This window comes from Schistocerca serialis, chromosome 1 (genome assembly GCF_023864345.2).
Source record: "Schistocerca serialis cubense isolate TAMUIC-IGC-003099 chromosome 1, iqSchSeri2.2, whole genome shotgun sequence".
Taxonomy (NCBI): domain Eukaryota; kingdom Metazoa; phylum Arthropoda; class Insecta; order Orthoptera; family Acrididae; genus Schistocerca; species Schistocerca serialis.
In genome coordinates, this window is record NC_064638.1 from 1,157,255,176 (window position 1) to 1,157,275,715 (window position 20,540).

Sequence of the window (20,540 nt, forward strand, 5' to 3'; positions counted from 1 at the left end):
CTAGCAACACTGTATCCGAACATCACGGGTTTGATCTTGCTATTCATCTGCGTTAACTTACATTTTTCCACATTTAGGACTAGCTGCCAACCATCACACCAGCTGGAAATTTTGTGTAGGTCGTCTTGCATCTCCCTACAGTCACTAAACTTCGACACCTTACCGTACACCACTGCATCATCAGCAAATAACCGCAGGTTTCTGCCCACCCTGCCCGCCAAATCATTTATGGACATGGAGGACATGGAGGACATGGAGGACAACAGCGGTCCTGTCACACTTCCCTGGGGCACTCCTCTCTGATGAACACTCGTCGTCGAGGAAAACGTACTAGGTTCTGTTACTTAAGAAGTCTTCGAGCCACTCACATATCTGTGAACTTATACGCTTGAACCTTCGTCAACTCTGGGCGGTGTGGCAGTGTCAAAGGCTTTCCGGAAATGTATAAGCATGGAACCTGACTGTTGCCTTTCATCCATAGTTCGCAGTACAACATGTGATTAAAGCGCATGCTGAGTTTAGAATGAGCGATGCTTTCTAAAACCGTGCTGATCTGTGCACATAAGCTTTTCCTTCTCTAGGAAATTTATTATACTCGAACTGAGAATATGTTCAAGGATTCTGCAACAAACCAATGTTACGGATATTGGTCTGCAGAAGTTGTTTAATGTCGTTGCTGTTGTTGTTTAGTCCAAAGTCTAGTTTGATGCAGCTCTCCACACTAGCCTATCATCTGCGAGCCTCTCCATCTTTCTGCATAACTACTGAAAACCTGCGTCCATTTCAACCTGCTCCTTGTATTCAGGTCCTGTCCTCCTTCTACAATTTTTACCTCCCACACTTCCCTCCATAACAAAACTGACTCTTTCTTGACGCCTCAAGAGGTGTCATATAGCCGATTCCCCCCCCCCCCCCCCCCCCCCCCCCCTCTGTGCCAAAAATTTCTTTTTTCCCGATTTGAATCACTGCCTGCACATTTGTTAATTCGATTTGCCGATTGAATATGCAGCAATCTTCTGTAGCCCCACATTTTCAAATCTGTTTTCTTTCGGTCTAAGCTGCTTACGATTAAAGTTGCGCTCTGTAACGTGGTCGTTAATCAGCAGACACTACGCATGTCTTATAATCGATCTGAAGATAGCTGTGTAATCAGCTGCAACTAATGACCTTTTAATACTGCTTACTTGGGATCTTCAGTATTAAAGTCTAACAGCATGAAGGCTGGAAGACCCCCAGAGAGCAGGTACAGATACCTAATTCGGTAGGTTTTTCCTATCCTCAGTCCCTGCAGGCACCTTTCCTTCACGAAAGAAGAGAGCTGTGAAAGTGTGTCTGTCAAGTATAGATGACAATAATGGTGTAGGTGTTGCAGATTATGAGGGTAGGGATAGGATTAAATCTGGTGCCATCACATAGCTTACTCCTCTCAAAGAGTACCAAGGACACAGCCAACCTTAACGTCCTCATCCAATAGACGAATCGCCGTCAATAGTGTCAAATGCCCTCGCATCGCGAGACGCTGAGGAGGGGTTTGGAATTTAATACAGGACATTGGAGTGAAGACTGCTGATCAGGGAAATCAACTCACCGCCCCTCTTGTGCCATGTACCGTAAAAGCAAAGGGAAAACTGCCAACAGCACGAGGCGTACCTGGACGCTCACCCATCCGAGTACTGGCCATGCCTGACACTGCTAACTCCGGCGCTCTGATGGAACCCGGTGTATCCACCTCGGCACGATCGTTGACGTTGTAACGATGCAACCTTCCCCAAAATTCATATGAAATGTCTGATACCACCTTTTTTTATATGCATCCTGATAGTTACCGGACAATGTAGTGCTTCCTAAGGCCTTGTATGTGTGTCTTTTATATATCATTATGTGCTATTTGATAAAAAACTTAATATTCATTGCGAAGGCGTGTGGAATGTTCTGGAAGGACGTGCGTTGTCATCATTATCGGTGGATTGTTGTCGTTGATAAAATTATATACATACTCTAAATTAAGTAACTAATCAAAAAATTGAAGTAATAAGTCCTTAGCAACAAATAACTAGAGACAGCAGAGATGTTAGCATGAAAAATCAATGCTTCTAATTACCAAAATGGTAACCTAAAAATCCAGTAACAGAAGACTTCAATATCTTGAGAAACAGCTTAAAAGTTATTACCAAGCGATGTATTTTCATTTGTTATTTATTTTTATGTCTTCCTCTGTAATTAATATTCTTTGTAATTACATTTCTAATTAACTCTCCAATTGTTTACGTCCTGTAGTTTTCCAATTTCCAGAATCTGAGGCCTTAGTTGTGCATTTTATGTATGTAATCAGATAAAGCACAAGCTCTGTACTACCATCGAATATTAGTAACCAAATCCAAACTGTAATTATTTACGCAACTACAGTAATATGAGAGACAGTATCGCAATTAAAGTTCAGAATGATTTTCTTATGGAAAACTAAAGATATTACTATAAAATATCGTCACTGAATATTGTATTTTACATCTTATTCGGCTGCAACATCAGTTTCTTTATGTTTTGTAAATTTTAATTGTAACATCAAAATTGTACAAAATTAATAATGCTTTATTTTGGAAGTTATTGCTAAAATTCTATATAAAGCGATGCTGCGACAGGTCAGTTTCGAAGTTACTTTTGGAAGTCAAAGAGGTCAGTGAAGTCTGTCCGTGTTTTGTTTACATGACGAGAGTGCAGTTCGGATGTCAATTAACGTGAATAAATTTTGTGAAGTATGAAAATTTCGCATTCATTCATTAATGGACCAGGCAGAAGAAAGTTAAGTAACATTCAACATGAATCGTTACAACCTCTTGAGTATTATAAGATTTTATTTAAAAATTTTAACTTTATTATAAACAAACCTACTGTCTTTCTTCTGTCCAAGGAATATTTTTTCTTGAATTACATTCATACTGTGATGTTAAGCGCTCATGTTATGGCTGTAGAAGTTGTCTGCCAAGTGTTATTTCAACATGTTTCGCTTGCAAATAACGGGGATTTGTTCTGAGTTTCAAGGGATATACTCCTGCCTAAATTCATTAATTTCCCAGTGCACTCGCTTGTTTCTTGGTAATAGGTCATGTTTCAGCCATGTACTCTGTACATTACTGTATATAAAGCACATTACATTCTTCATATATGCTTTCCTTCCGTTGTGAAGAAAGCAAAACTGAGGACACTGTTAGTCGTTGGAACACACTCTACTAATTCGTTGTTGCAGCTTCACTGTGTCGACAGTGGAAGACATCTGTATGTTGACAACAGCCTGCAAGGTGCAGGGGCGCTACTCCGAACCAGTAGTATCAGGCACCCAAAAACATAAATGTTACAACTACTGAAATAACCACAAATGTCTCTACAAGAAATTTATACGTAGTTTCGAATATAGACAATCATCAGCTGCATGATGGAATGACGACAACGAAGATTGTGCCCGATCAGGACTCGAACTCGGATTTCTGGCTTATCGCGAGTGGTTGCCTTACCATTAGGGTAACTTCAATATGCCGTCAACCACCTGTCTACAACCTGTACTCGTACATCCATTATGTATATTCCTGTGCTGGAGACATTTAAATTGAAAGTCGCTTGTCTGGTGTCGGCGGATAAATACTATATTGCAGATCCTGCGTTCTTCAGAAGTACGATGCAATGTTCCTTCGGACATCCATGCATCTGTTTCACGACGGCTGTTGTCACTGCAGTGCTTGCATAGCATCGAACTTCTGAACAATACAGGAACTGAAATATAGTACAAATGTCCAAAACAATAATTTATACAATAAGGACAAAAACCCTCCTGTGATCGTTGTACAAATGGTCCCAGCCTGTACCAGTGTTCTGTTTAGGGCAATGTCTTGCATTCTTGTTGGGCTGCTGATTTCCTATCGAACTCATCGCCAGCGTGTATGACGATTCCTATAACAAGCAGATCGATTCTTCTCAGCAGGTGGGCTGCGATGGAGCTGTCTTTTAAGCCACAGAGTTTCTGTTAGGCTGGCGGCCTTTGTTGTCCGGCGCTCTTCTTGCTAATGGTCTCGTTCCACCTCGCGAGTAGGCTGCTCTGTGCAACCTGCATGACTAGAGGGAAGACTAACCTGTAGGCGTGTTGCGACCACACGACTCGAGGCCACCACATTCATATTTCTAGCTGCTTACCTGCTGTCTTTTGTTTACTTTGATCTGCCTGGAGTGACACATTAAACTGGCGTGTCTTGCACTTTGGGTAAATTTGGTGTGTTGCTTTCTCTCTTTAATTCATTTGTACTTTTCTGCAGTAGCTGTGATTGCAGGCTTAACAAACTATGTAATACTAGTGTAAGGTCTTTGTTCCTACATCAGAGCATACTCAGATGTATTTATTGCTAGATGGTTTGTCCACATAGTTAAAATGAGCCTTCAATAATGCAAACTGTTTATCTGTTATTCATTCCAACGAAAGGGGGCAAGTAGAGGACAATGAAACAAGCAAATAATTTTAATAAAAATAGCTCTGTAAACTTATAGTATCCCCAATATGGCCTAATTTCCTGCATGGCCGACTTACTGGTAGTGTGTAACATCATTTCCTGCAACACAAGCTAATCGACTATTTTGATGATATTCCTCTCCGTGAAAGGATGTGTATGTGTTACATGCATGGTACTGCACTAGCCCACATTCATATTCATACAATCTAATTTTATAAGCGTTGCTTTTTTAGCATAATGCTGTGATTTCTTGCCACACATTTGTGGGTAGTTTGGATCCTTGGGGACTCTGTTAAAAGGTGTTCATGTACCCAGATGTAATAAATCATATTGGGGGAAACCACTGGACCCGAGTTTATTAGGATTATTTGCTTGTTTCATTCATCTCTAGACGCCTCATCCATTTGTACCTATAATAGTGAATTCCCTGTATATTGTTTGCTAACCTTTTCCCTGCACATTCACTTTCATAAGTGTTGGACATGACTAATGCAGAGATCTCCTCCTCCTCCATCACAGTATTCACGTCTTTCTCCCTCCCATTTCCTTGCCCACCTCATCCTCCCAACTCTCTATATGTACATTTCCTCATTCTCAATGTGTCTCTGCATCTCCTCCTCCCCTCTATTTATCTATCTCCTCTTTTTCTTCCCCCCTACCTCCATCCACATCCTTCTCGACTCCCTCTGTCTATATCCTCCCACCCTTTTCTCTGTCTACTCCATCTTCCCCCTCTACCATCTTCCCCCCATCCCACATCTCTGCTAAGCCCTGCCTCTCTGCACATGAAGCCCCTGCAAAGGAGGTCAATATAGCATGCTGGCACTACTACCACACAACAAGCCTGCAGTGCAGGGCAGCCTAGATGTTGGGGGCAGGAAACCCAATTTTTGCCCCTGATGTGTAGACTACACTGCAAAGGATGGCAGTAAGGTAGGACAATACTATCCCCAACAACCCACCCGTTCACATCAGCCTCAGGGATTGGAAAAGACACGTTTTTGTCCATATCTCCATTCCTATAGGAGCTAGGAAGTCATAAACGACACAGTGCTCATACCAGTGAGGCTGCTGTTTCTGTACCAAATGTAGCTGAAATAGATCCAGGGGTTTGCAAGGAATTCCCACTCTGCTGTTTTTTGTGTATATACAAACAGCAGAGTGGAAACTACTCACATATATACATATATATATGTATATATATGTATATATATATATATATATATGTATATATATGTGTATATATATATATATATATAGGATGATCAAAAAGTCAGTATAAATTTGAAAAATTAATAAAACACGGAATAATGTAGTTAGAAAGGTAAAAGTTGACACACATGCTTGGAATGACATGGGGTTTTATTAGAACAAAAAAAAAGTATTGCTAGACACGTGAAACATCTCTTGTGCACGTCGTTTGGTGATGATCGTGTGCTCAGCCACCTCCCAGGTCCCCAGACCTCAGTCCGTGCGGTTATTGGCTTTAGGGTTACCTGAAGGTGCAAGTGTATCGTGATCGACCGACATCTCTAGGGATGCTGAAAGACAACATCCAACGTCAATGCCTCACCATAACTCCGGACATGCTTTACAGTACTGTTCACAACATTATTCCTCGACTACAGCTATTGTTGAGGAATGATGGTGGACATATTGAGCATTTCCTGTAAAGAACATCATCTTTGCTTTGTCTTACTTTGTTATGTTAATTATTGCTATTTTGATCAGATGAAGCACCATCTGTCAGACTTTTTGAACTTTTGTATTTTTTGGTTCTAATAAAACCCCATGTCATTCCAAGCATGTGTGTCAATTTTTACCTCTCTATCTCCATTATTCTGTGATTTATTCAGTTTTCAAACTTATACTGACCTTTTGATCACCCGATATATACAGGGTGTTACAAAAAGGTACGGCCAAACTTTCAGGAAACATTCCTCACACACAAAGAAAGAAAATATGTTATGTGGACATGTGTCCGGAAACGCTTAATTTCCAAGTTAGAGCTCATTTTAGTTTCGTCCACCTACGCTCAATGGAGCATGTTATCATGATTTCATACGGGATACTCTACCTGTGCTGCTAGAACATGTGCCTTTACAAGTACGACACAACATGTGGTTCATGCACGATGGAGCTCCTGCACATTTCAGTCAAAATGTCCGTACGCTTCTCAACAACAGATTCGGTGACCAGTGGATTGGTAGAGGCGGACCAATTCCATAGCCTCCACGCTCTCCCGACCTCAACCCTCTTGACTTTCATTTATGGGGGCGTTTGAAAGCTCTTGTCTACGCAACCCCGGTAGCAAACGTAGAGACTCTTCGTGCTCGTATTGTGGACGGCTGTGATACAATACGCCATTCTCCAGGGCTGCATCAGCACATCAGGGATTCCATGCGATGGAGGGTGGATGCATGTATCCTCGCTAACGGAGGACATTTTGAACATTTCCTGTAACAAAGTGTTTGAAGTCACGCTGGTACGTTCTGTTGCTGTGTGTTTCCATTCCATGATTAATGTGATTTGAAGAGAAGTAATAAAATGAGCTCTAACATGGAAAGTAAGCATTTCCGGACATGTCCACATAACATATTTTCTTTCTTTGTGTGTGAGGAATGTAAGTGGAAAATCCTCACAAACACCTGGATATATATATATATATATATATATATATATATATATGATAGTAATAATATGTACTCATACATGAACATATATATATATATATATATATATACAGGGTGAGTCACCTAACGTTACCGCTGGATATATTTCGTAAACCACATCAAATACTGACGAACCGATTCCACAGACCGCACGTGAGGAGAGGGGCTAGTGTAATTGGCTAATACAAACCATACAAAAATGCACGGAAGTATGTTTTTTAACACAAACCTACGTTTTTTTTAAATGGAACCACATTAGTTTTATTAGCACCTCTGAACATATAAACAAATACGTAATCAGTGCCGTTTGTTGCATTGTAAAATGTTAATTACTTCCGGAGATATTGTAACCTAAAGTTGATGCTTGAGTACCACTCCTCCGCTGTTCGATCGTGTGTATCGGAGAACACTGCAACATACATCGCGTTTCTACAGAATGATCTGCCGACGTTGCTAGAAAATGTCCCACTGGAAACGCGTCGACGTATGTGGTATCAGCATGATGGTGCACCTGCACATTCCGCAATTAACACTACGCTGACCCTTGACAGCATGTTCGACGGGCGTTTCATAGGACGTGGAGGACGCATAAATTGGCCAGCCCGTTCTCCTGATCTTACACCTCTGGACTTCTTTCTGTGGGGTACGTTAAAGGAGAATATGTACCGTGATGTGCCCACAACCCCAGAGGATATGAAACAACGTATTGTGGCAACCTGCGGAGACATTACACGAGATGTACTGCGGCGTGTACGACATTCATTACGCCAGAGATTGCAATTGTGTGCAGCAAATGATGGCCACCACATTGAACATCTTTTGGCCTGACATGTCGGGACACACTCTATTCCACTCCGTAATTGAAAACGGAAACCACGTGTGTACGTGTACCTCACCCCCCATAGTAATGTACATGTGCGTCAGTGAAAAACACCAATAAAAAGGTGTTAGCATGTGGACGTAATGTGCTGTTCCAGTCTCTTCTGTACCTAAGGTCCATCACCGTTCCCTTTGGATCCCTACGTAATTCGGTGCTCTCCGATACACACTATTGAACAGCGGAGGAGTGGTACTTAAGCGTCAACTCTCCGATACACACTATTGAACAGCGGAGGAGTGGTACTTAAGCGTCAACTTTAGGTTACAATATCTCCGGATGTAATTAACATTTTACAATGCAACAAACGGCACTGATTACGTATTTGTTTATATGTTCAGATGTGCTAAGAAAACTAACGGGGTTCCATTTAAAAAAACGTAGGTTTAAGTTAAAAAACATACTTCCGTGCATTTTTTTATGGTTTGTATTAACCAATTACACTAGCCCCTCTCCTCTCGTTCGGTCTGTGGAATCGGTTCGTCAGTATTTGATGTGGTTTTCGAAGTATATCCAGCGGTAATGTTAGGTGACTCACCCTACGAGGGTTGTTTTTAAGTAGGGGCCGTTTTTATTTTTAGAAAAAGATACAAATACTTTTGTAAAAAAACTTTTATTTTCTGATTATACACACTTTTACCTGTTTTTCTACGTAGTTGCCTTGTTTATTTAAGCACTTGTCATACCGTACAACTAAGTTTTTAATTCCCTCTTGAAAGAATTCGGCCGCCTGCTCCGACAACCAAGAGTTCACAGCCCCTTTCACTTCATCGTCGTCATTGAAGCGCTGCCCGCCAAGATGGTGTTTCAGGTACCGGAAAAGGTGAAAATCGCTAGGAGCAAGGTCGGGGCTGTATGGTGCATGGTCCAAAACTTCCCAGCCAAAAGAATCAATCAGATCCCGAGTCTTTTGAGAGGTGTGAGGCCTAGCGTTATCGTGCAGGAGCAAAACTCCTTTTGTCAGCATGCCGCGCCTTTTGTTTTGAATTGCTCTGCGGAACTTCTTTAGAATTGCACAGTAGGCATCTGGGTTGATTGTCGTTCCTCGTGGCATAAAGTCCACTAGCAAAACACCGCGCCGGTCCCAGAACACAATTGCCATAATCTTGCGCTTTGACAGCGTCTGTTTGGCTTTGACCTTGACGGGTGAGATTGTGTGTCGCCATTCCGTCGATTGTCGCTTGCTTTCGGGAGTGATATGGGATACCCATGTTTCATCTCCAGTGACAATTTGACTCAACATGTCATCCCTTTCTTCCTCGTAACGAATCAAAAAGTCCAATGAAGTGGCAAATCTCTTCTCTTTGTGGTCCTCTGTGAGGAGTCTGGGTACCCACCGAGAACACAGTTTCTTAAAGTTTAGGTTTTCAGACACAATTTCGTACAAAACCGATCTTGAAACTTGTGGAAATTCCAAAGAAAGAGTGGAAATTGTGAATCTTCTGTCCTCACGAATCTTTGTTTCGACTGCAGCCACCAAATCATCAGTGATCACAGAGGGCCGGCCTGAGCGTTCTTCGTCATGGACGTTTTGACGGCCATTTTTAAACTCTCTAACCCATTGACGCACTTTACCTTCACTCATTGCATTCAAGCCATAACTTCTGTTAACTGACGATGAATTTCTGCAGCTGATAGGCTTCTCGCGGTCAAAAAACGTATCACTGACCGTATCTCACACGCAGCGGGCGATTCAATAATCGTAAACATTATAAAGTATGCGATGCGCACACGTCAGCTACAGAGCTGCAACTTGCATCAGTGTGAACGGGAAGGATGCCGGCAAGTGGCGCGGTGTCTTGTTGCGGCGTCCGCGCGAACTACGGGACTATACGCGCGAACGGCCCTTACTTAAAAAACAACCCTCGTATATATATATATATATATATATATATATATATATATATTTCGAGGAGTTTCCAATATGCTGTGTGTGTGTGTGTGTGTGTGTGCCTATATAGTAGGGCGACACTTGCTTTGCTTACAGCACGTGACCCTTCGCAGTGGGTACTGATGACACACGGCTTGTTGTTTTTACCTGTGGTCGTCCCGGCAGGGTGCCAGGTGTACGGCTTCGTGGGAGGCCTGACGGGCACGGTGTCGATCGCCACGCTGACGGCGATCGCGGTGGACCGCTACTGCGTGATCGTGCACCCGCTGCGGGGGCGCGGCCGCAGCGGCCTCTGGCGCTCCCCCAGGGCGCGCGCGCGGGTCGGCGTCTGCGCCGCCTGGCTGTACGGCGTCGTGTGGGCGGCGCCGCCCCTCACCGGCGCCGCGTGGGCCGGCCGGTACGTGCCCGAGGGCTTCCTCACCTCCTGCAGCTTCGACTACCTGCAGGTGCGCAACACTCCGTTCTAACCGGGCCATCTGCTCCTCTGCATGTTGCTGTTGTATATGTCTCTCTCAATCTCTCTCTCTCTCTCTCTCTCTCTCTCTCTCCCTCTCATATATGGGGTGAATCAACGAAATTGATTCGAGATGTCGAAACAAGGTTGTCAGAAAGCGATACTAGGCAGAAGGGCACGTAATTTCATGCACAGATAATATTCTTAACAATAGCCAACATGTTCACCGGCGAGACAAACGTCTGTTTCCTGAAGAGGGGTAGTTGCAGGGACAACATACTGGACAATTGACTGATCTGGCCTTGTAACATTAACCAAAACGGCCTTGCTGTGCTGGTACTGCGAACGGCTGAAATCAAGGGGAAACTACAGCCATAATTTTTCCTGAGTGCAAGCAGCTTCACTGTATGATTAACTGATGATGGAGTCATCCTGGGTAATATATTCCAGAGGTAACATAGTCTCCCATTCGGATCTCCGGGCCGGAGTGGCCGAGCGGTTCTAGGCGCTACAGTCTGGAGCCGCGCGACCCCTAAGGTCGCAGGTTTGAATCCTGCCTCGGGCATGGATGTGTGTGATGTCCTTAGGTTACTTAGGTTTAAGTAGTTCTAAGTTCTAGGGGACTGATGATCTCAGAAGTTAAGTCCCATAGTGCTCAGAGCCATTTTTCGGATCTCCGGGTGGGGACTACTCAGCAGGTAAGCGTTATCATGAGAACCAAAACTGGCGTTCTACGTATCGGAGCGTGGAATATCAGATCCCTTAATCGGGCAGATAGATTAGAATATTTAAAAACGGAAGTGGATAGGTTAAAGTTAGGTATAGTGGAAATTAGTGAAGTTCGGTGGTCACGTGAATAGAGGGTTATAAATACAAAACAAAATAGAGCCATTGTAGGAGTAGGTTTAGTAATGAATAAAAAAACAGGAGCGCGAGTAAGCTGCTACGAACAGCAGAGCGCGAGTTCTTTACAGATGAATGGAAAAACTGTTAGAAGGCGACGTCGGGGAAGATCAGTTTCCATTCCGTAGAAATGTTGTAACACATGAGGCAATACTGACCCTACGACTTATCTTAGAAGACAGAATTAGAGAAAGCTTTTGACAATGTTGAGTGGAATATTCTCTTTCAAATTCTGAAGGTGGCAGGGGTCAAATACAGGGAGCGAAAGGCTATTTACAATTTGTACAGAAACAAGATGGCAGTTATAAGAGTCGAGGGGCGCGAAAGGGAAGCAGTGGTTAGGAAGGGAGAGAGACAGGGCTGTAGCCTATCGCCAATGTTATTCAATCTGTATATTGAGCAAGCCGTAAAGAAAACAAAAGAAAAAGTCGGAGTAGGTATTAAAATCAATAGAGAAGAAATAAAAACTTTAAGGTTCGCCGATGACATTGTAATTCTGTCAGAGACAGCAAAGGACTTGGAAGAGCAGTTGAACGGAATGGACAGTGTCTTGAAGGGAGGATATAAGACGAACATCAACAAAAGCAAAACGAGGATAATGGAATGTAGTCGAATTAAGTCGGGCGATGCTGAGGGAATTAGATTAGGAAATGAGACACTTAAAGTAGTAAAGGAGTTTTACTATTTGGGGAGCAAAGTAACTGATGATGGTCGAAGCAGAGAGGATATAAAATGTAGACGGGCAACGGCAAGGAAAGTGTTTCTGAGGGAGATAAATTTGTTGTGTTCAATTGTTCAAATGTGTGTGAAATCTTATGGGACTTAACTGATAAGGTCATCAGTCCCTAAGCTTACACACTACTTAACCTAAATTATCCTAAGGACACACACACACCCATGCCCGAGGGAGGACTCGAACCTCCGCCGGGACCAGCTGCACAGTCCATGACTAGAAATTTGTTAACATCGAGTATAGATTTAAGTATCAGCAAGTCTCTTCTCAAAATATTTGTATGGAGTGTAGCCTTGTATGAAAGTGAAACGGACGATAAATAGTTAAGGTAAGGAGAGAATGGAAACTTTCGAAATGTGGTGCTACAGAAGAATGCTAAAGATTAGATGGATAGATCACCTTACTAATGAGGAGGTAGAGAATAGAATTGGGGAGAAGAGGAACTTGTGGCTCAACACGACTAGAAGGAGGGATCGGTTGGTAGGATTGGTAGGACGTGTTCTCAGGCATCAAGGGATCACCAGCTTAGTACTGAAGGACAGCGTGGAGAGTAAAAATCGTAGAGGGAGACCAAGAGATGAATAAACTAAGCGGATTCAGAAGGATGTAAGTCGCAGTTGTTACTTCGAGATGGAGAAGCTTGCACAGGATAGAGTAGCACGGAGAGCTGCATCAAACCAATCTCAGGACAGAAGACCACAACAACACAGTAGTAGCGGTATCACAGGAAAAATTCGTCGGTTTTGAAACCTTCGTTGTCGTCTCTTCTTTCATAGGGATTAGCTTACGTCCAACTTCCCTTTGTTTCGTGCTTTTTGTGTTGATTTTATGTTCAGCATGCACAGTGAAGAGGAGAAACGACTGGAGCAAACCATTTACAAAGCTCCTGACGAATCTGTAGATGCAGGAAACAAAATATTTGATGCCAGTTCAGATTACACTTTCATCGTATTATTTTCACTGATTGTATACTTATGAAGGATTTTTCCTGCAGGTAAATCAGGAAACAGTTCAAAGTGTACGATTCCAGTGAGCGTAATACTCGTCATGTATCTTTCCATGTTTCAATTTCTGTCCCATTATGCTCCACTATGAAAGCTAAATTTTGTTTTGTGTGTTTCTTTATATTTAAATGGGCTGAATAAGAAATTTAAGCAAAAAGACCACTCGCTTGCTAATCGGGCTATGTATTTGAATAGCAGAGCTCCTTTTCAATAATTTTAATATGATAATTACTATTAAATTGAGGTTTAACCTGTGGATTCAGATTTAACAGTATCAGCGTCAAAGTATGTATATTTAAAGTGGTAACTCCAATCCAAAAAACCACATATTTCATCCAGTGCACAGGTAACGGGAGCTATCTGCATGACCAGCACCGGAAGTGTTAAAGACATTGGCTGCCAGAGGGCACTGATTTATATCAATGGGGACAGTTGAAAATTAGTGCTCGAGCGGGATTCAAATCCAAGTCTCCTTCTTACAACGCAGGTGCGCTGATCAATGTACTGGTGCTTAAGTACGGGCGCCGTAAGGAAGTTCAAATACGTGGATTGTTTCGAGGTGTGTGGTTGGCGGAAACTTTCACCAGCAGCGATTCACAAGTCTTACTTCGCACCTCCACAGTCTGTCGCTAAGATTACTACTATAATAGTCTAAATTGATTGATATATTAACTCTCCTTTGAACAGAGTGATATTTACCACTTCATTGTTGAAGGAAAGGGTTCACCATCCAACTCCATGATAAAGAATGCAGTACAACACAAACATACATAATGTCGTTTTCCGAAGTTTGCAGGCTACGGTTTACCCAGGTATCATTTTCAGGATGAAGCAGTTTAGAAATGCAAGAAACTGCCTCGCTTTCTAGAAGTTACATTGCAAAAACGTTTACACAAAAATACACTACTGGCCATTACAATTGCTACACTAAGAACAAATGCAAATGATAGACGGGTATTCATTGGACAAATATATTATACTAGAACTGACATGTGATTACATTTTCACGCAATTTGGGTGCAAAGATCCTGAGAAATCAGTACCGAGAACAACCACCTCTGGCCGTAATAACGGCCTTGATACGCCTGGGCATTGAGTCAAACAGAGCTTGGATGGCGTGTACAGGTCCAGCTGCCCATGCAGCTTCAACACGATACCACAGTTCATCAAGAGTAGTGACTGGCGTATTGTGCGAGCCAGTTGCTCGGCCACCATTGACCGGACGTTTTCAGTTGGTGAGAGATCTGGAGAATGTGCTGGCCAGGGCAGCAGTCGAACATTTTCTGTACCCAGAAAGGCCCTTACAGGACCTGCAACATGCGGTCGTGCACTATCCTGCTGACATTGGGTTTTGCAGGGATCGAATGAAGGGTAGAGCGACGGGTCGTAACACATCTGAAATGTAACGTCCACTGTTCAAAGTGCCGTCAATGCGAACAAGAGGTGACCGAGACGTGTAACCAATGGCATCCCATACCATCACGCCGGGTGATACTCCAGTATGGCGATGACGAATACACGCTTCCAATGTACATTCACCGCGATGTCGCCAAACACGGATGCAGCCATCATGATGCTGTAAACAGATCCTGGATTCATCCGTAAAAAATGACGTTTCGCCATTCGTGCACCCAGGTTCGTCGTTGAGTACACCATCGCAGGCGCTCCTGTCTGTGGTGCAGCGTCAAGGGTAACCGCAGCCATGGTCTCCGAGCTGATAGTCCATGCTGCTGCAAACGTTGTCGAACTGTTCGTGCAGATGGTAGTTGTCTTGAAAACGTCCCCATCTGTTGACTCATGGATCGAGACGTGGCTGCACGATCCGTTACAGCCATGCGGATAAGATGCCTGTCATCTCCATTGCTAGTGATACGAGGCCGTTGGGATCCAGCACGGAGTTCCGTATTACCCTCCTGAACCCACCGATTCCATAGTCTGCTAACAGTCATTGGATCTCGACCAACGCGAGCAGCTATGTCGCGATACGATAAACCGAAATCGCGATAGGCTACAATCGGACCTTTATCAAAGTTGGGAACGTGATGGTACGCATTTCTCCTCCTTACACGAGGCATCACAACAACGTTTCACCAGGCAACGCCTGTCAACTGGTTTACTGGTGTTTGTGTATGAGAAATCGGTTGGAAACCTTCCTCATGTGAGCACGTTGTAGGTGTCGCCACCGGCGCCAACCTTGTGTGAATGCTCGGAAAAGCTAATCATTTGCGTATCACAGCATTTTCTTCCTGTCGGTTAAATTTCGCTTCTCTAGCATGTCGTCTTCGTGGCGTAGCAATTTTAATGGCCAGTAGTGTATATTGTCTGGCATACACGCAGTATGTCCACCCAGAATCGTGGGCAGGAAGACATAGATAGATGGAGAGTCAAAAATTTGACAATGGCTCGAGGAAACATTAGGATAAAGATATATGTTCATCTTTCTTATCGTACATAACTCTCCTCGGGTGGGCATGTTCATATTGCATCTTTTCCCCGCGCAGTGTTCAGATGCTTATTAAGTGACATATACTTTACGGCTAAACCAAAATAAGACCTATCATGCGCTACACCACCCGGACAGACTGGTCACCACAAACACAATGACTGCCCTAGCCTGCCTCCCGCCAGACCCAAATTCTCAACTTACACCACACATTACTGATGGGTTGCCACTGCACATCTGCCTAGCAAGCAGGAGATCCGGGTTTGAATCCCAGTGTGTTAAAAGTTTTCAACTTTCCCCATTGATATAAATCAATGCCCAATGGCAGAAACGTCTTTAATTCCTTTGTGTCTTCATTTGTAGTGGCCGCAGGATCAACATGTTGTCTGTTGTTTCCGTCATGTCTGAAAGAACAGTCATTGCATAATTGTAATATTTCTGTGGGGCAGCTGGTAAAATATCATGGTGCTTGGTCTCTAATTTATGATTTGAAATCTTTGGTAGTGTTGAGAGTAACAAGTCCCTGAAAGCTATTTGTGCAGGTAGCCAAAAACCGATGGAGAACGTACTGTCCATAGTCCTCATTCCACACATCGACTTATTAGCTCGCCTAAACTGAAATAAAATGTTGTAGCTCTTGTAACGTATTACTATCTTTACGACGTTTCTCATCGAACCATATACGTTATCTCGCATTTCTAGCTGCCTCTCTCACACAAATAATGATAAAAAATTCAGAAATTCAGGGTCGCCACCAGCCCAAGCCCTTCCTATACCGTTTCGAAAAAAACGGAGCTGGAAAATTATTAGTTTAATTACTTTCATAATTTAATCACAAGTATGCAAATTTCTTTAAGTAGCCAGATAAATAGCACTCCATGTCGTGCATGGAGCAACTCGATTAATTCAGGATTGGAAATCGGAGTAAGTGGGTAACATCAACACCACAGAATTTATCTTTCACGTAGATTATTTATTGCATTTAAGTATTTGGTTGCACATCCTAACTACACATGACTGGTGCCTGACTAGAAATATTTAAGCAAGAATTACGTGGTAATGTAACAGAGCACAATTTAACTACAGCAACAAGAATCACAGAAAACGGGGGTGGGAGACAGTGATACTATCATCTCCTTTGCATTCATACCATAAAAATATGTCAGTGAGATTCGCATTACGATTCTACGCATGCACAATTCTGGACAGAGGTTTAACCAATACACAAGGTTGTGCGATAATTATTCAACATACTAACTACGTCTGCTGCTTGCGAACGTCCGAACTGGAGCACGTGGTCCATTCCGAATCGAACTGTTGTGCTGCTTTGTAGAAAGCGCACGAAAGAAGAGATATTCTTGCAGAAATTATAGCTCATTAAACAAGCAAACTGATAAAACAAAGCCTATTGCGGTGTCGTGGTGGACCAGAAGGGTCATTGATTACCAAACACGTGGCACAAAATCGACACACAAAGACAAAAGCAACTTCCACAAAATATAAGATTAAAAATCATTAAAAATCATACTCGCTTCGACACAATATTACACTCACGTACGGTTGAAGTGATCCTAACCAGCTTTTCCTTATCAGATTTACCGTTTGAAATTCTACTTCATCATTGTTCAAAATGAACAAAGTAACTTCCACACTTGTAACTCAAACACCCAAAAATCTCCTATTCAAAGCAATATAATTATGGCACATTCGGAAAAATAACTCGCTTCACATGCTTCAGTTAAGCTAAGTATGTCAACAGTTAAACATAACGAAGTCCTAACTCAACCTGCTCCTATCACCAGAAACCCCCTTAAGGGCTACGATCCGTACTCACCAAGCGTTCACCGAAGAGTGCCGCTTTCGCTTTCGAGATTATCTAGAACCCCGTGCAGCGGAAGGTGCCAGAGGGGGTAGCCCTCCGTCACCAACCTCACACGCAAAAACAGCCTTCGACTAAGATGGGTAAACCTCTCTGTTCAGGTATTGGAAACCTAAGTTGGTCATCCTGTGCTCTCCTTCGAACGAGAAGCAACATCGTCTGCTCCCAGTAGACGATGACCAACTCAGCGTTTACCACAAAACAAAACCGAAACACCGACCGGGGTGGCCGAGCGGTTCTAGGCGCTGCAGTCTAGAACCGGGCTACAGCTACGGTCGTAGGTTCGAATCCTGCCACGGACACGGATGTGTGTGATGTCCTTAGGTTAGTTAGGTTTAAGTAGTTCTAAGTTCTAGGGGACTGATGCCCTCAGAAGTTAAGTCCCATAGTGCTAAGAGCCATTTGAACCATTTGAAAACCGAAACCCCACATTAAAACACACATATAATATTCAATAGGCCTTATTTGAGTGCTCAGTCTTCCTGGAAGAGTTCATGAATTGAGCTAAAATCAGGTAGTAAAGCGAATAAGTTGTACCGAATTCGACAAGCGTCTTATGAAACGACTTCACAGAAACGTTTCACTCTCTAAGAACAATGCAAAATGTCAGGAACAGAGACGATAAATAAAAGCCTATTGTCATTTAATGAAAGAATATCTTACGATGAATGCTTACAAGCACAAGTATGAAAATCGTTAAGCTCGTCTCCCAAGGTCGGCACTCAAAACAGTTCGGAGACTATTTCTATTCTTTGTTCCCATTCATGAAAATTTCGCCTTAAATGTAGAGCATAATCTCCTACGATCGCCACGAGGTTTTCTATTATATAGTGGACGCAACACAGAATATGGGCAACGAAATATTGGCTTTCCAGATAAATTCTTAATCCGAGTTAAGTTCACTTCTACACAGTCTCAACAGTTATGTGCGATATATCGTTCTAACGAAACACAGTGATGTCGGCCACTATTAACGCCATCCGAGGCATAAGAGGTCGCGTACATATTCGCAGTGGAGCGTAGCACATCCCCATAAGACTGACTACGATCTAATAACCTCCCAGACGCAGACTTCTCGTTATGCGGACGACAAAGGGTACACATGTTCCAAAACTGCTTCTAGCGTTGGCAGCAGTGCTCAGCCAGCAACCTTCATGACTACAAAATTATTTATATCGTTTTTAGTCGAAGATTTACAACGATCCCAATTTTTCTACAAGTACATCTGTACATTATTAATGTTATAGAAAATCCTTAGCCCAATTACTCTTTAAATTTAAAGTATACAATTTTTCAGAGGGAACAGATGGTAGATGGTGGTCTCTAAAAAATGGTTCAAATGGCTCTGAGCACTATGGGACTCAACTGCTGAGGTCATTAGTCCCCTAGAACTTAGAACTAGTTAAACCTAACTAACCTAAGGACATCACAAACATCCATGCCCGAGGCAGGATTCGAACCTGCGACCGTAGCGGTCTTGCGGTTCCAGACTGCAGCGCCTTTAACCGCACGGCCACTTCGGCCGGCCATGGTGGTCTCTGAACTGTCTCTTTTTATGTCTGTACCTTTTAACAATTACCCTATTACCTTCAGACCTGGTACAGCTTAATTATTACATATATCAAATACAGCGCAGTCTTTTTAGCTTTGTAGCTTAATAACAAAGACTTTACGAAATTTTCTTAACAACTCGAAAAGTAGATGATTTACCTTCACGGAAACTTCTATCATAGTTTTGCGTGATAAAATTCACCAGAAGATGAACTCTGTAGCTTTAATATTATGCGATTCCAATATTTCGCAAAAAATGGAATAATTCAAAAGGTAAACTTCTACCATGTGTTTTCGTGACTGCATTTAATTCCAAAGGTATGAGTTTCTATTGTGTGCCTCTTACAAGTTTTACATGAAGCGGATTCTTGAACTAACTAATTAGTGAGCCATGTTGAGATTGACAATACTTAACAGCCGCGCGGGGTAGCCGTGCGGTCTCAGACGCCTTGCCACGGTTCGCGCGGTTATCCCCGTCGAAGGTTCGAGTCCTCCCGCGGGCATGGGTGTGTGTGTTGTCCTTATTATAAGTTAGTTTAAGTTAGATGAAGTATTGTGTGAGCCTAGGAACAGATGACCTTACCACAAATTTCCAAATTTCCCAATACTTAACATTTTCATAGTTTTTTAAACAATCTGACCAGGTTTCGGAATGATATTTAAACATTTAAGTTTCACTTAAGTATACAGTTCAATCTCCTGTTAGCAGCTCACAGCATATTCTCCGGAGCTCTGCTGGATTGACCTTGACCAAGTAGCTGGGAGGAAAATCAGTGCTTTACTCCTCGTACTAGCGCGGCTTTGCTTCCCTTCATATCATTCATTTTTCAGTCTCAGTTGCACATTTATTAATACTTGACATGTTTCGATCTTCCTGGATCATCTTCAGATATATATATATATATATATATATATATATATATATATATATATATATATATATATACAGTATTATGACAGTTCAGTTTTATTTACTTTACATCATCATCATCAATGTCATCATGATTATTATCATTGTGTTCTGGCAAAGGCAGATTTTTCGCATAGTAATTCTCCGTGCACTCATGTTCTCTGCCATCCTCTTCAGGTCCGCACAATTTCCGCTTCCCTTTATGCCATCTACCGTCTTGTAATCCTCCTTTCTCTCAATCTCCTCACGCTGACCAGTCCTTCTGAAGCTTATGTTAGCAAGCACTCCCGTCTCAACGTATATATGAAATTGATGGACAGAGGTGAGAATGCACACAAAAATAACATGGCAGGAAGACTCTTAAAGTTTCAGTTATTACTTTGACAGATCAATTTGCGGCCCTGAGACACTCTGACAGCATGAGTCTCTGTCTATATATTCACCGTCGAATGTGACTTATTTTTCACACGACTCTCGAGGTCTTGGAGGTAACGTTGCTTGTAGAAGTCAGCAATTTGGCTCTTCATTTAAGATTCCATCTCGGAAAGCACCGCGCCATCATTCGGCCCTGACTTCATTTCTGTGGCACAAGATTTGTTACATAGGGCATCTGCGACTGGGAGGCTCAAAATGGCTCTGAGCACTATGGGACTCAACTTCTGAGGTCATTAGTCCCCTAGAACTAATTAAACCTAACTAACCTAAGGACATCACAAACATCCATGCCCGA

At 42.7% G+C, this 20,540-nt stretch overlaps 1 protein-coding gene across 1 annotated transcript in view; it reads left to right on the plus strand.

Annotated features, from left to right (window-relative positions):
• The window catches only part of LOC126456138 (opsin, ultraviolet-sensitive-like), a 163,264-nt gene that overhangs the window by 107,851 nt on the left and 34,873 nt on the right, over positions 1 to 20,540 (plus strand). Inside the window, exons 3-4 of the mRNA XM_050091895.1 lie at positions 10,099 to 10,207; positions 10,241 to 10,379. Of these exons, the coding sequence (XP_049947852.1) occupies positions 10,099 to 10,207; positions 10,241 to 10,379 (248 nt within the window). The remainder of the gene's footprint in view (positions 1 to 10,098; positions 10,208 to 10,240; positions 10,380 to 20,540) is intronic.